At 39.1% G+C, this 16,346-nt stretch overlaps 1 protein-coding gene across 2 annotated transcripts in view; it reads right to left on the bottom strand.

The window, feature by feature from the left end:
- The window catches only part of ZNF143 (zinc finger protein 143), a 68,094-nt gene that overhangs the window by 40,746 nt on the left and 11,002 nt on the right, over positions 1 to 16,346 (bottom strand). The window contains exons 2-7 of one of the 2 annotated variants that reach the window (XM_010829316.1): positions 8,308 to 8,422; positions 7,900 to 7,992; positions 6,978 to 7,061; positions 6,371 to 6,451; positions 4,929 to 5,125; positions 4,065 to 4,139 (exon numbers count right to left, since the gene is read on the bottom strand). In XM_010829316.1, the coding sequence (XP_010827618.1) occupies positions 4,065 to 4,139; positions 4,929 to 5,125; positions 6,371 to 6,451; positions 6,978 to 7,061; positions 7,900 to 7,992; positions 8,308 to 8,422 (645 nt within the window). Of the gene's footprint in view, positions 1 to 4,064; positions 4,140 to 4,928; positions 5,126 to 6,370; positions 6,455 to 6,977; positions 7,062 to 7,899; positions 7,993 to 8,307; positions 8,427 to 16,346 lie in introns of both variants that reach the window. The other variant, XM_010829317.1, reaches the window with a different exon arrangement.

Here is a 16,346-nt window from a genome sequence, read left to right as displayed (position 1 = left end):
TATATCTATATATATATTTTTTTCGATTATGATTTATCACAGGATAATGAACATAGTTCCCCATGCTAAAGCAGGACCTTGTTTATCCAGGTCCTTCACTTTTTATTTTTATGTCTCTTTATTTTTAGATATCTAAATATAAACATGAAACCATGATTACTTAAAAAAAAAGTATACAATAGCTATCTGTAGAGTAAGATATGGTCTTTTGGGTTTTTTTTTTCTTTATATGTCTCTGATTTAAAAAAAAAACCCCACTAAAAATAATATATATATTTTTAAATCCTGGGTTCCATCCCAGACCTACCAATAGAATCTCTGGAAGTTAGTCTTGGGTTATTTTGCAAAAGTCCCACAGCTCAAACTCATGCTGGCCTGTGATTAATAACCAGTGATCTAATACATTCCTTTAGGAATGAAAAAAAGAGCCTAAGAAAAGCAAGGTTCACTTGCTCAAGATCACATAGCTAGACAAAAGTACTGAACATACATTATTTTTTTTTGGCTGCCCTGCACAGCATATGGGATCTTAGTTTCCCAACCAGGAATCACTTCTGTGCCCTTGCCCTGAAAGTGCGGAGTCTTAACCACTGGACCACCAGGGAACTCCCCAGAAACTATATATGAAATGTGATCCACATTCAAACTGTCTATACTAAATGAGTTTTGTGATAATTATCCAACCCATGTTCTGGGAGAGTCTGCCACCCTAGCCATAGACCTTAATAATCACGGAAGATGGCATACCTAAGACTGACCAATGAGGTATAACTTACATGGCCTGGCTTAAAAAGTCAAGCTGAGTCCACAAATTCTCCAGGGAAATCTTGACTTGCTTGTGGGCAGTAAACCTGAGAAAGCATGGCTATGGTGAAACCAAATGCACACTCAATGAAGATGCAGAGGAAGCCTGTCTGCAGAGAAAAGAAGGGAGCAGAGATGCCATGGAAGAGGGCAGAAGAAGGAAAAAGGAGGACTGACATCAGCCTCCAGTCCTGATTCCTTTGCAACTCTGATTCCTGTGAAGTATAGCTGTTCAGCAGTTCCAATTCTTAGTTTCTTATAAGATACATTCTTCTGACAACGTATCTCTTTTTTTCAAGAGCTAGATTGATGGGCCTTTTGTGTTAACTAGTTATTAGAGCTTTGATTGATTAAAACCGCCAAGTCAGGGAATTTCCTGGCAGTCTAGTGGTTAGGACTTGGCTCTCTCACTGCAGGGGCCCTGGGTTCAATCCCTGGTAGGGAACTAAGATTCCACAAATTCCATGGTGTGGCTTAAAACAAACAAAAAGTTGTCAAGCCAAAGGACTTTGATCTCCAATATAAATAAAACTGGTTTTTAATGAAGTCAAAACTGATGGAAACCATGAACAAGGGCCTTGGGTTCTTATAGAACATGTAAAGGCATCAACAATGTTGTATAATGCTTACACATATACAAATTATGTTCTTATGTATTACCTAAAATACTAATCAAATGAAACTCAGAGAAGGCAATGGCACCCCACTCCAGTACTCTTGCCTGGAAAATCCCATGGACAGAGGAGCCTGGTAGGCTGCAGTCCATGGGGTCACTAGGAGTCGGTCATGACTGAGCAACTTCACTTTCATTTTTCACTTTCATGCATTGGAGAAAGAAATGGCAACCCACTCCAGTGTTCTTGCCTGGAGAATCCCAGGGACGGGGGAGCCTGGTGGGCTGCCGTCTATGGGGTCACACAGAGTCGGACACGACTGAGGTGACTTAGCAGCAGCAACCCTATGAGATGAGTAAAACAAAGGCTATTATTCTCATTTAGCTAATAAGAAATCTCAGATACAAAAAAATTAAGTCATTTGCTCACAGTCACACAGCTACTACACAGCTGGATGGAAGCTTGACTCAGACTTTTTTTTTTTTTACAAATCACATGCTACTTTAATACCATACTGTTTTCTGCTTAACTAAGGGTGGTGCATCATGAGGGTAATCACAACAGTTACAGCCTCCTCAAAACACATACATCCCATCATCCTTACAGTTCTTACAACTGAACACGTGGACATCTTTAAATAGATGAGTGTTTTCACATGGAGTTCTACTGACACTGTGAATAGAACAATTCTTTATTGAGGTGGGCTGTCCTATGCCTTGCAGGACATCTACCCAGCAGATGCCCAATACCTGTAACAACCAAAACTGTCTTCAGACACTGCCAAACGTCCCCCAGGGGCAAAACCACCTTCCCTTGAGGGTACATGCTTTTAATACTCTAGGTCTTTGCTGTCCTATGAAATCTGATTTCAAGTAAGAGGTCAGCTCAGCAGCACAACAAGTATGCTTATGCTATAGGTGAAAGAAAAAGCTCTACACTATAAACATCACAATTTAAAAAAAAAACTAAAGCTTTAAAACAAGACTATAAAAAAAAATTTATTGTGTTAGGTACAGACCTCTTTAAAGTTCAGCCAGGCACAGAGTTACAACCTCTTAAGCAACTCTGGCAGAGTGGCTATAGGACATTTTGACCTTTTAATACCATGTACTTGGCCCTCAACCTCAACTATGGGACACAATTATTTTAGAGGATGGAAGATTCAGAAACTTCTTGTCCAGCTCTTAACAGACATATGAGTCACAACTACAAACCAAATATATAATTTAAAATGTTCTAGTAACTACATTTAAAAGTGAAAATAGGTGAAATTAATTTTAGTAATTATTGTATCTAATATATCCAAAATACTATCATTTCAACATGTTGTCAATAGGAGACATTATTAAGAGATATTTTACATTCTTTTTTCATTAGAAGTCTTTGAAATCTGGCATTATTTTAGACTCATAGCACATGCCAGTTGTGACTAGCTACATTTCCCATGGTCAGTAGCAACAACATGCTCAAGTTAAAAAGTGTGGCCCTCACAACTACTGAGCCTGTGACGTGACTACTGAAGCCCACATGCTGCAACTCCCGAAGCCCAATCACCTCGAGCCCGTGTTCCGCAACAGAAGAAGCCACCACAATGAGAAGCCTGTGCACCGCGACAGAGTAGGCCCCGCTCACTGCAACTTGTGAAAGCCCAAGTGCAGCAATGAAGACCCAGAGCAACCAAAAATAAATAAGTAAATTTTTAACAAGTGTGGTCCTGAAGCAATAACTTTAGGAATTAAATACGATAAAAACTCTTGGAAGAATGAAAAAAAAAATCTGCTATGAAGAAACAGTCAACAGAACATTAGAACTAATCGCTAAGAACAAAAAGGAGCAGCATTAAAGCAAGAATACACTACAATGATTATATAAACTCCAAGAACGCCCACTCACACAAACACCTACCCTCAAACAAATACATTTATGTTTTCACATAAATTCAAAACCTAATCTTGAATTTTGACTTGTTCAGTTCAGTAGGGCTTCCAAAATGCTTCTGTGACTACTCTGTACTTAACTACAGTACTTGTGGAGGCACTGACTGCTGCTCTAGGCTATTAGCTTGTTAAGGGACAGCCAATGACTGGACCCAAGGTGAGCATCTGAATCAAGGGCAGCTGACCCGTGGCCATCTGCAGCCCAGGAAGGTATATGGTAGAAGAGGTAGAAACAGCTTTGACCAGAAGGAACAATGATAATTAGCTAGGCTGGACCCTCTCTCTAGAAGTTGAAAAGGGAAGTACTGAAGGAATCAATTATAAGCAAAAGAAACAAAAAGACATAACAACCAAAGTAGCAAAGTTTAATCACAGTAAGGGTGAAAGCCCAGAAAAAGGATTCACAGACTGCCATGGGTGGGGCAGACAGAAGACCACCTGGTCTCCAAAACTGCCTTGGACTCCAGAACACAGGCTTCATCTGGATTTCTGTGATATTTCTACTTCTTTAGTGCCACTTTCAACCAGATCATGAATTCTGAGACCTGAGGTAGCTGGAGAAAGCTGCTGCTGAAGGCACACTGTTTTTCTTCACTGGTAAAAATTTCCCTAAAGAGGTAGTAAGTTCCCAATTCTTGCTTTCATCCCTAGAAGGGTCCAGACATGCTGAGAGAAAGAGATTCAAATATAAAAAAGTAGCCTTACACACCTGCATTTTTTTCTCTTGCTCATTTTCTCCAATTATTCCTGAACCTGTTACACCTTCACTTCCATCAATGGACACCTATAAGAATAAAATAAAGTTAAAAAAATTTTTACATATTGATAACTGTTTAGGCTGGGAGATAAGTACATGGGGATTCTTATTTATTTTTGCATATGTTTGAAAATTTTCATGATAACAATTAGGGGGGGCTTTTAAACTATATAAATGATATAATTTCAATGCAGGGAGAAATCACAGCCCTTCTGATGTAAAACTTAAGATGTTTCTTCACCTTTTCCAATCTCTAATGTCTACTTCATAATTCATAAGCAATTCCATCTATATACCTCATTGTTTCTTTTATGGCACTCATCCTTGGATTTTTTTGTGTATGAATTACCTGCTACCCACTTCCCTTCTATAAGCTCTTACTTCATTCCTTTATTTTTATTCAAATATTTCTTTCTACCCTTCATTTCTTTTAGGATAAATGCTGACCTTCTCTTTGATGCTGTCTCATTTTGACTTTGAGATTTCTAGTTTCTTATTTTTTTTCTTTTAAAGAAAGATAAAGAAGCTGAAGCTCCAGTACTTTGACCAACTGATATGAAGAGTCGACTGACTGGAAAAGATCCCGATGCTGGGAAAAATTGAGGGCAGGAGGAGAAGGGGGCAACAGAGGATGAAATGGTTGGATGGCATCACTGACTCAATGGACGTGAATTTGAGCAAACTCCAGATGGTGAAGGACAGCGAAGCCTGATGTGCTGCAGTCCATGGGGTTGCAGAGTTGGACATGACTTAGTGACTGAACAACAACAAAAGAAGCTCTACCTGGGATGTTCTTGACATCGTAAAATGCTATACCTTTGCTGCGTACTGTTCCAAAGCACTGATGGTGTCGGGGTCAATGGCGGCATCCCCAGTGTGCAGACCTGCCACTGTCCCATCAGCTTGAATTGCCAAGATGGTGTCAGACTGTGGGACTTGCACTGCATGGTGGATGTAAGCTGTGGTGCCATCTTCCAACTGAACTGCCTGTAATGCACTCTGGTCATAACTATCTGAGGGAGTGGAAGAGAATGGCATTAAATTAAAGGTAGTGTGATAAACAATTACATGTTTAAAGGAAGCAGGGAATGAAGTTTTATTGAGCAGCTACTATGAGCAGGGCCCATGTGCTTTATGTGTGTATTTCACTCAATCTTCACAATTATTCTCTAAGGTGGGTATACTTATCACCCTATTGTACAAATGGCAAACTGAGGCTTGAGGAAGTAAAGATACTTTCTTAAGACCCAGGAAATAAAAAAATAACAATTAACAGTTAAAAGCATTATGCAGAGAAACTAGGATCTGAACTTGTCAGTATGACTCCATGTTTTTTTCCCTCTAAATAACCATTCCAAGATGCACACAGCATTGTTAAATAATAAATCTAACCAATTACCTGTGATCAACTTCCACTGCTAAAGAAAAAAAAAGTCAAGAGTTTACTTTTCCTCAACTTTAATAAATTTACTTACAAATTAAAATATTCTAAATTTTTAAAAGTTTCTTTCATTGATTTCACAACTAAACAGTTTTTAAAACATTTACAATCATTCTATAATAAAATATTTTATAAAATAATGACAATAACTAATATTTATTGAGCATTTACTTGGTGACAAATATTGTTCCAAGTGCTTTAGATGTTTGTATATTTTGTCCTTACAACTACCCTATGATGGGGGAATATATTATAATTTTCATTTCAGATGATGAAACTGAAGTACAAGAAGGGTAAATAATTTGCTCAAGGGCACACAGCTAAAAGACAGCAGATCCAGACTGGAACCCAGATAGTCTGGCTGCAGAGCTGTGCTCATTGCTCCTATGCATTTCACCTCAATCCTCTGGTCTCCCCTACAGAAAGTTAATACTCATGAACATTTTGCCATATTTACTTTAGATAATTTTAAAATTTTTATTTAGTTTTAAGGACCAACCCAAGGGGCAAAGGACCTTGCTAAAGACAGTACATTTAAAAGGAAAAAAAATCCACAATTTAGCTTTCAAGTGTTTTAATTTCATATTTTAAAAGCAGCCTCTATTTGAAGTCTTTCTAGGAATCAGGGTTTTTGCTAATCCAAACTGCTACTGGACCATTATGAGAGTTATATTAGATTGTGCCAAAATCTGCCATCTTATATTTGAGAGAAGAATTCTTCTTTTACATAACACCATTTCAGCAACTAAATAAAGGTCTTATTTTTCCCACACCCCACTTCTCCCTTGTTTTATTCAAATGTTCAGAGCTAATTTACCTTTGGAGGTATGGTGAATAAATGCTGTCGTTCCATCTTCTAACTGCACTGCTTGCCCATCCTCTAAACGCAAACTGTCCCCTGCTCAAAAACAATGCTTACATTTAGATCCCACGTTATCCAAGTATATGCTGATAGTTCAGCAGCAACAGGGTCAATAAACCGTTAAATACATCATACAAACCTACGCTTGCTTTAAGGATACTTGAATATAAATAATTTCAGCAAAGCTGCTCTAGATAAGTGTTTAAAGGTAAAAAGATATTTACAATACCTGAGAAATATATACCAGGGGAAAAGGAGAATTGAAAGAAGGGATAAAAAAGAAAAAAGAAGAAGACATGTAGGATTTAGCTCAACTAATAGAAATATTCACTTAAAACTGTTGCCCATTTATCTCCAGAGTACAGTCTAGTAACTTCTTTTCTATTATGTCTGAGAGAAAGTCCCAAGTTAAAATAGTCTTTAGATCCTCTCTTTGACATCTACCCATCTCTCCTTTCAGAAGGAAGACTAGAGATCAGGACCAAGTTAAAGTAGTAAGAGGCAGCTGGAGGCAGAAAATACTGAAGTATGAGAATCAGGAAGGAGAGTATCAAATACTTACTAGTTTTAGGTATGGGTACATGTTGAACATAGGCAGCAGAACCATCCTCCAACTGAATGACCTGACCATCTATGAGTTTTCCATCTAGAAACAAAAGATTAAAGCCAATAAATTAGCACAAGCAAAAAATTTCAACTTCATACAATTTCAAAATGATATCAACTATAAAAACATACACTACTTAAGATCATGTTCATCTTGCTTCTTCCCTCAATGTTCTGAGGCAATTCAATAACACATCCAGTGATCCTACAGAAAGCAGAAAAGCCTCCCTCAGCCATCCTTCCTTCCCTCCAACTTTCAATTAGTTCAAGAGGAAGAGTGGCTCATCATAGCAAGCGACATGAGTCAAACCTCCATATACCTTTCAGAGCCACTTAGGAATAGGGACCCTGACCACAGCAAAGCTGAAACTGGGAAGACAGAGAGATATATCAGTGCATGCAAGGCTAGTTGTCATTCTTATCTTTGGGGGCTACAAGTCCCTTGACTATGCATACATATATGCTCAGCAGGTTTCCATAAAAACAAGAAATTTGAGAACTAGGCTATTTCTTGGCACAAAGTAAACACTGATTTAGAAACAATGTTATAAAAGCAAAACCAAATGTCTATTTTTATGCATATTTTGTAAAAACATTAAATAGTAATTTAAAGTGATAAAGGTCTTACTGATAATAGGTCAATGACACTAACCCTCTCCCTTTCCTCACTGCTTCTGATAGAGTATGTTCCAAATATCTCAAAAGGTTTCCTCAAATTATCAAAACAAAATTTAAGTTAAATTGAAATGACTTAAAATTACCACATGCAATATAAGTGTCTTTAGGAGGGGTTAGGAAAAAGTATAACTGCTAGGTATTCCAACTCTGAGGTTATGAATTGCTGGTAATAACCAAGAGGCTGTATATGAAGCACATACCTTTAGAATTGTGCTGTATATAAGCAGTAGAACCATCTGCAAGTGTGACTGCTTGTAGGCTTACACCTTCCATGTTTTCTAAATTGTCACCATCTATTACAAAACGAAAGTTATTTTCTTTAAATAACTATCATATGTGCATGCTGTTTAAGTTTTTAAGTAAAAATTAATCAAAAGGCAGATTGCTTAACTTAGACTCAAGTGGACTTTCTTAAAGCATTTACAAAAAAATATTTCTAACCCTACTGTACCCACCATCCACACCAAGGTATGCTCATAAAAAGGCTTAGCTTTGTGTTGCCTTTAGCTAAGGGAGGAGGAACAAAGTAATCACAGTTGTGAGTTTCCATTTTCCCTTAAGATAAATATTTCCAAACCCACATGACCCCTTCAAATAAAACTGCTCACCTGCCACAGTTACTGCCTCTGTCAGACACAGGGTAACATGTTGAGCCTCCATTCCTCCTCCAGGAAACTCTGTCATTCCCTGAGAATCTCGATTTATCTGGGCTAACAACATTTTCTACCTTGAAGAAAAATGCAGGTATTAAGAACAAAAAACAATGTATTTACGAAATAAAATCTACAGAGAATATTTATGAACTATAAAAAACTGCTAAGGAAGTTAAAGAGTTTTGAAATAAGCTGAAATTTCACTTAATATGCAGGGTAAGAGTATTAGCCGAAAGTCCAGAGCATGCTTTTAATAATTCATCAGAAAATTACTGAACACACTGACAAGTCTTGCCCATCAGTTCTGTACCATGTCTAAAATTCCTGTAAAACCCAACATTCTTTGGGTTTAACATGTTGAATATTCCCCCTTAGAATCCATGAATGTACTGAGTCCATTCTGTTGACAATCTTCAGAAATCTATCCTGAATCTGGCCACTTCTCACAAGCTTCACCATTACCTCCCTGATCCAAGCCACTACCATCTCTTACCCTGAGATGTTACTGCAACAGCATAGTAATTGGTCTCCCTGCTTCTACTGTGACCTCCTTCACAGTCTCCTATCAACACGGCAATCAGACTGCCCTTTTTGAAGGGAAAAGTTAGATCTTGTCTCTCTTCTCAAAACTCTCTGATGATTTCTCATCAAAGTAAAGCCAAAAGTCCTTATGCTCGCCTGTGAGGCCAATGGTCTTGCTCCTATTTTCTACTGCTCTACATCTCACTCATTCCATTTCAGCCACGCTGGTGCCCTTGCTTTCCCTCTAACATAGTGGATGCTCTGCTGCCTCAGGACCTTTACATTTGATGTTCCTTCTGCTTGAAACAGTCTTCCTGGTATCTTCATTATTACTCTCGTCTTCTTCCAGTCTTTGTTCAACGGCACCTCAACGAGAGCTTCCTTATTTACCTCACTGCAAACTGTATCACCAACCCTCAATGATGATACACTCTATCCTTCTCCCTTCCTTTATACTTCCGCACAGTACTAATAAATGGACACTACATGATTTACTTATTTTGTTTCTTATCTATTTCTCCCTCTACTAGAATGGACAGGGACTGTTATCTGCTCTCTGCTAACTAAAGTGCCTACAAAGTCCCTGGCACATAGCACACAATAGGTGCTGAATAAATGGATGCACGAATGGCCCTTTAACCAATCTTCACCGTAACCCTGTCTCCCTTTTCCCACCTCCAGGTCTCATAACTTCTGTGGGCCTTGAGTTGTCTCTAACAGAAGTTGGGATAATTTAGCTGCCTTAAGCCAGGGAACTGGACCAGAGCATCTCACGAGGACCTTTTCAGGTCTAAAGATCTAATTTCAGCTGTCAATATTTAAAAGGGAAATATATAAACATTAGTAATATTTTACAATTATATTTATGTTTAGGACTAGAAGATTTTCATTTTATAAACACTATAAACTGCACCTTCTTTGGATTAAAGCCAAAGACTATGGTTTAGACTCACAAAAAGCCAGTCAAGGGCTGACTTCTCAGGGATTCCTGAAGTATTTATAATCTATATCTGTTTATAAAGCAAATGGAAACTTCAATTATTTCCTTGCTACTTCTAAGGACTAACAGAGAAGCCTCAAAGTAATAATGGTACTCTGCTCCCTGAGTTTAAGACTGGGACAGGCTCATTTTCAGAACAAGTACAGTCACTATATAACAGAAATAAGACAAGGAAATGGAAGGGAAAGCACCTATAAAAATGTAGTAAGTACTGCATGATTTTTACAGTATACATCTAGAAAGTGAATTTTGAAAAAGGCAGATTACAAGTTAATTCGGGTCATAATATCAAAAAATGTCCGTTTGACCATAACTCAAGCATTTGTCCTTTTCAATTATTTATAAATCTCCAAATTACTACATCAACAGGTAACTGATAAAGTTCTTTCTTGTCTGAAAACTGGTCAAGTGTTACATTTCTTTAGGAAGGCTTCAGCACCTATAGTTTCTATCCTAATTGAAAAAAATCTACATTAACTCAAAGATGAAGCGTCAGCTGATTCCTGGACACAAATTGCTGGCAAATACACTTGGTGGTAAGGGATTCAGAAGAGATCAAATGTGCACTACAACTGCCAGAGATAATAAGTGATGTCAGGTCACAGCCCATCTTATTCTCAAAAAGACTCCGTGATACAACTACTGCCCTTTGTTAGAAAATGATCAAGTGGGGGAAAATATGATAGTGAATAAATGAAATAAGCTAGAGTTAAAAACTCTATAGTTACTCACACCATATTCACATTCATGTCATGATTGTGCATCAACATTTTCAGATAGTGTGTAAATAAGCATGTGAGAAGGGCTTCCCAGGTGGCTCGGTGGTAAAGAATCCACTTACCAATGCAGGAGACACAGGCTTGATCCCTAGGTTGGGAAGATTCCCTGGGGAATAAAATGGCAACCCACTTCAGTATTCTTGCCCAGGAAATCCCGTGGACAGAGGAGCCTGGCAGGGTTGCAAAGAATTGGGCACAACTGAGTACGCACACACAAGCATGTGAGATACACACGATATCTTCAGAAAGAGCCACCTTGTGAAAAGCAGGCAATTTACTGTGCTTTAATAATGAAACATGGACCGAAATCAGACACAGGGAGGCTGTGATGGGGCACAACAGGAATCTCAAAGGAAGACATACGTAAAGTAATAGGTTCCTGCCTTTCTGGAAGATGATGATCAATATTACCATAAGAAAAGAAAATAAAATACATTTACGAAGTGCAGCAAATGTTATATCCAGAATAAAGAATTTTTACAACTCAACATCAAAAAACAATAACCCAAATAAATATTGGACAAAGGACTTAATAGAAATTTCTTCAAAGAAGATAAATGGCCAACAAAGATGAAAATATGCTCAATATCACTAATCATCGAGGAAAGGCAAATCAAAACCATGATTAGATACCACCTCACAACTGTGAGAATGTCTACTACCAAAACACAAGGTAAGTGTTGGCAAGGACATGAAGAAATTAGAACCATTATGCACTGTTGGTATGGAGAAGGCAATAGCACCCCACTCTAGTACTTCTGCCTGGAAAATCCCATGGATGGAGGAGCCTGGTGGGCTACAGTCCATGGGGTCGCAGAGTCGGACACGACTGAGTGACTTAGCAGCAGCAGCAGCAGCAGCAGCACTTTGGTGGGAATGTAGAACGGTGCACGGACGAATGCTCAGTCATGCACTTATCATAACACTTATCACAGTGTACTTTAATTACCTGTTTTTCTCCAGAGTAGAAGCAGTGTATATATAGTATGTGCACACGTGCTCAGTCTCTTCAGTTGTGTCCGACTCTTTGTGACCCTATAGACTGTAGCCTGCCAGGCTCCTTTGTCCATGGGATTCTCCAGGCAAGAATACTGGGGTAGACTGCCATTTCCTACTCCAGGGGATCTTCCCGACCCAGGAATCAAACCCAAGTTTCTGGCATCTCCTGCAATGGCAGGCAGATTCTTTACTACTAGCAGCTGCTATTGAAAACAGTATAGAAGAAATTCCCTAGCAGTCCAGTGGTTGGGACACTTTGCTTTCACTGCCAAAGGCACAGGTTCAATCCCTGGTCAGGCAACTGAGACTGCCACTCCACAAAAAAATAATAATAATAATGAAATAAGATAAAAACAACAACAACAAACAAAAAAGACTGTTACTCCACAAGCTGAGTGGCACGGCCAAACAAATTAAAACAAAATAAAAACAGTATGGAGATTCCTCAAAAAATTACAAATAGAATTTTACCATATGATCAAGCAATCCCACTTCTGGGCATATATCCAAAGGGATTAAAAACAGACTCTCAGGAACTTCTCTGGTGGTGCAGTTGTTAAGAATCTGTCTGCCAGTGCATGGGACAAGGGTTTGATCTCTGGTCTGGGAAGATCCCACATGTGGTAGAGCAACTAAGCCTGGGCACCACAACTACTGAGCCTGTGCTCTAGAGCCCAGGAGCCACAACTACTGAGCCACGTACCACAGCTGCTGAAGCCCAAGCATGGGCTCTAGCCCATGCTCCACAACAAGAGAAGCCACCGCAACGAGAAGCCACACAATGCAACTAGAGAGCAGCCCCACTCACTGCAACTAGAGAAAAGCCCTCATAACAACGAAGACCCAGTACAACCAAAAATAAAAAAATAAAGAGAATCATGCTTCCCACATTAAAGAAAATGAGTAATTAAATACTAGCTGACTTCATCCCCTAAAAAAAAAAAGAATCAGAGTTTCCTCAGTGGTCTCAGTCTACATCAGACCAATATTTTAAAATTTGAAGCCCTTAGATATCTCAAATTTGGTGTAAATTGTGAGATACAATTATTATCATGAATTATTATGAAAATATAAATCTAATGGTTCAAGTATAAGAGTAAGGACTTCAACTACAAGTAATCTTTATCGTAGTAAGAAATGATACAAAAAGAAATCTAGATTAACAAATCCTAAAGACTTTTTGCATGAAGCTACAGAAACCAGACTCATTTGAAAAGACCCTGATGCTGGGAAAGATTGAAGGCAGGAGGAGAAGGGGATGACAGAGGATAAGATGGTTGGATGGCATCACCAACTCAATGGACATGAGTTTGAGTAAACTCTGGGAGTTGGCAATGGACCAGGGAGGCCTGGTGTGCTGCAGTCCATGGGTTCACTAAGAGTCAGACACGACTGAGCGACTGATCTAACTAACAAAAACCAGACCTTCAGACATTGTCAAACTCCAGTTCTAACCTCAGGCTGGTTCCACCTACACACTTACCAGAGAAGTCCCGCCTTTCTATTACCTGGTCTCAATTACAAATTTTCCTTATGAACTCACTAATATACAAAGTGCTTCTTCATTTAAGCATGGTCATTTGTGCTGCATTTTATGACATCTCCTACCCTGGAATGAGGAATCTCTTAGTATAGCAACATAAAAATAGTAGGCTATTCTGTAACTTTGTAGTTTGCTGATTCAGTTACACTGCTTTGATTAACCTTTGTGAAAAACTGTCTTTAAATCTCTTCAGTTTTATTTAAATATTAATATACCCAGGGAGTAAGCATGTTCCGTGGATGCAATGTAATTCAGTTAAGCACAGAGTAGTTAGAACGTGCTAATAAATGAGGTAGTTTTCATAGGCTGTACAGAATGCTAAAGGGTAAAATGGAGGGACAGAGCTTATACTACCAATTTTAAAGAAGTAGGATATCCTAGTGGGTGGGTAAAATGTTGAAATGGAAGGCTTTACGAAGTTCCAAGAACATTCAGAAATGAAAGATTTACAACAGACTGGCAGGAAGCTGAGATGAGGCCTGGAGAAGTAAAACTAAAATATGTGTGAGAAAAAGCTGTGAGAACAGAGACAAGAATTTAGAAATGGACATCTAGGTCTAGTCATCAGAAATGTCAATGTTGGCGATGGTCTGCTCTTAACTGAACCACTGATATGAAAAAGAACCTAAAAAAAAATCTCTCTCAAACCTCAACAATGCGGTACTAACAGCAGAGCTTGATAAGGGCATTCCTGCATAGTTCAGTTTACTAAGCATGCCCTGGCCTGCCTGCACAGAGTCTAGGGAGTTTGAGGAAGTGTAAGTAGCAGGAGAGAGGTTCTGATATATTCAAACTCCACTTCTGACTGCGATCATGCATTGTATTTTATTTCCCTCAAGATAAACACTGCTGCTAAGTCGCTTCAGTCGTGTCCGACTCTGTGCGACCCCATAGACGTCAGCCCATCAAGCTCCTCCATCCCTGGGATTCTCCAGGCAAGAACACTGGAGTGGGTTGCCATCTCCCTTTCCAATGCATGAGAGTGAAAAGTGAAAGTGAAGTCGCTCAGTCGTGTCTGACCCTTTGCGACCCCATGGACTGCAGCCTACCAGGCTCCTCCGTCCATGGGATTTTCTAGGCAAGAGTACTGGAGTGGGGTGCCACCACCCTCTCCGAAACAGTTTATGTTAATATTTTATTATCCAAATTGCTCATCTTGTCATAAGTAAGGGAAGCAAAACATTGTGAGACAATTATGAAAATTACAGAGCATTCCTGACATACAACTGCAACAAAATAGATCCTTTGTACAAAAAGTACACGGACTAAGACACTAAACATAAATAGTAAACACACCTCTAGTCAGAAATAACTTTGCATAGGTCTCATATTTACAAGGCATTTTTCAGATCTAAAAACTTATTTGATGGAATAGTCCTGAAGCGACATAAAAGTTCTTGGGCTCTTCCAGCCTCTTCTGAATCCCCAAACCTGTCCCGAAAACTTACATTTCTTTGTTTCCTCGTGGCAACTATTTAAATATTTTCCATTTGTCTCAACTTCACCCCCTCTTCTGCTATCCCCCCACTCTGTCTCCTTCAGGACTTCAATTAATCAGCTCTCACAGAAAATAAGTCATCAAAGGAATTATCTGCCAATAACCCTCACTTGACTGCATTTCTGCATGTTTCTTCCTTCTCTCCTACCATACTACTTTCCTATAAGGTAAGGCCAATTCTTCAACCTGTACTCTGCATTTCATTTGTCTTTCCTCCACAGGGATTTCATGGACCTCTTCTGTAAACAATTTCCCTCTCTCCCCGTTTCTTCCCATCAATAACTTAAAAACACAACAAAAAAACAAAACAAAACAAAAAACTCACCTCTGACTCAGCTACTTGTTATCTCTTTCCTATCACAGCTAGATTTCCTTAACAGTTGTTACTAACAATGCTTCCTGATTTCCCACTGCCATCCATCTGATTTCTGTCCCTAAGAATGGAAACTCTCTGGTTGCTCACTGATCTCCATTTTAACATGAAGTTCAATGGCCATTTCTAGGCATGAATGAGAAATGAAAATATTCATCTATCCACAAAGAGACTTATACAAGAATGTCCATAGCAGCTTTATTCATAATAGTTCCAAGCTGGAATGAACTCAAATAAAAGAAACGATTAAAAAAAAAAGTTGTGGGAAAAAAAAAAAGTTGTGATAAATTCATACAATAGATTATTACCTAGCAATAAAGAGAAACAAACTATCAGTTCAGTTCAGTCCCTCAGTCATGTCTGACTCTTTGCGACCCCATGAATCGCAGCACGCCAGGCCTCCCTGTCCATCACCAACTCCTGGAGTTCACTCAGACTCACGTCCATCAAGTCAGTGATGCCATCCAGCCATCCCATCTTCTGTCGTCCCCTTCTCCTCCTGCCCCCAATCCCTCCCAGCATCAGAGTCTTTTCCAATGAGTCAACTCTTCCCATGGGGTGGCCAAAGTATTGGAGTTTCAGCTTTAGCATCAGTCCTTCCAATGTACACCCAGGACTGATATCCTTTAGGATGGACTGGTTGGATCTCCTTGCAGTCCAAGGGACTCTCAAGAGTCTTCTCCAACACCACAGTTCAAAAGCATCAATTCTTCTGCGCTCAGCTTTCTTCACAGTCCAACTCTCACATCCATACATGACCACTGGAAAAACCATAGCCTTGACTAGACTGACCTTTGTTGGCAAAGTAATGTCTCTGCTTTTGAATATGCTATCTAGGTTGATCATAACTTTCCTTCCAAGGAGTAAGTGTCTTTTAATTTCATGGCTGCAGTCACCATCTGCAGTGACCTTGGAGTCCCCAAAAATAAAGTCTGACACTGTTTCCACTGTTTCCCCATCTATTTCCCATGAAGTGATGGGACCAGATGCCATGATCTTAAGTTTTCTGAATGTTGAGCTTTAAGCCAACTTTTTCACTCTCCTCTTTTACTTTCATCAAGAGGCTTTTTAGCTCCTCTTCACTTTCTGCCATGAGGGTGGTGTCATCTGCATATCTGAGGTTGTTAATATTTCTCCCGGCAGTCTTGATTCCAGTTTGTGTTTCTCCCAGCCCAGCGTTTCTCATGATGTACTCTGCATAGAAATTAAATAAACAGGGTGACAATATACAGCCTTGACATACTCCTTTTCCTATTTGGAACCAGTCTGTTGTTCCATGT

The sequence above is a fragment of the Bison bison genome, unplaced genomic scaffold (genome assembly GCF_000754665.1).
Source record: "Bison bison bison isolate TAMUID 2011002044 unplaced genomic scaffold, Bison_UMD1.0 scf7180017864503, whole genome shotgun sequence".
Taxonomy (NCBI): Eukaryota; Metazoa; Chordata; class Mammalia; order Artiodactyla; family Bovidae; genus Bison; species Bison bison.
This window is presented reverse-complemented; position numbering and strand designations above follow the sequence as displayed.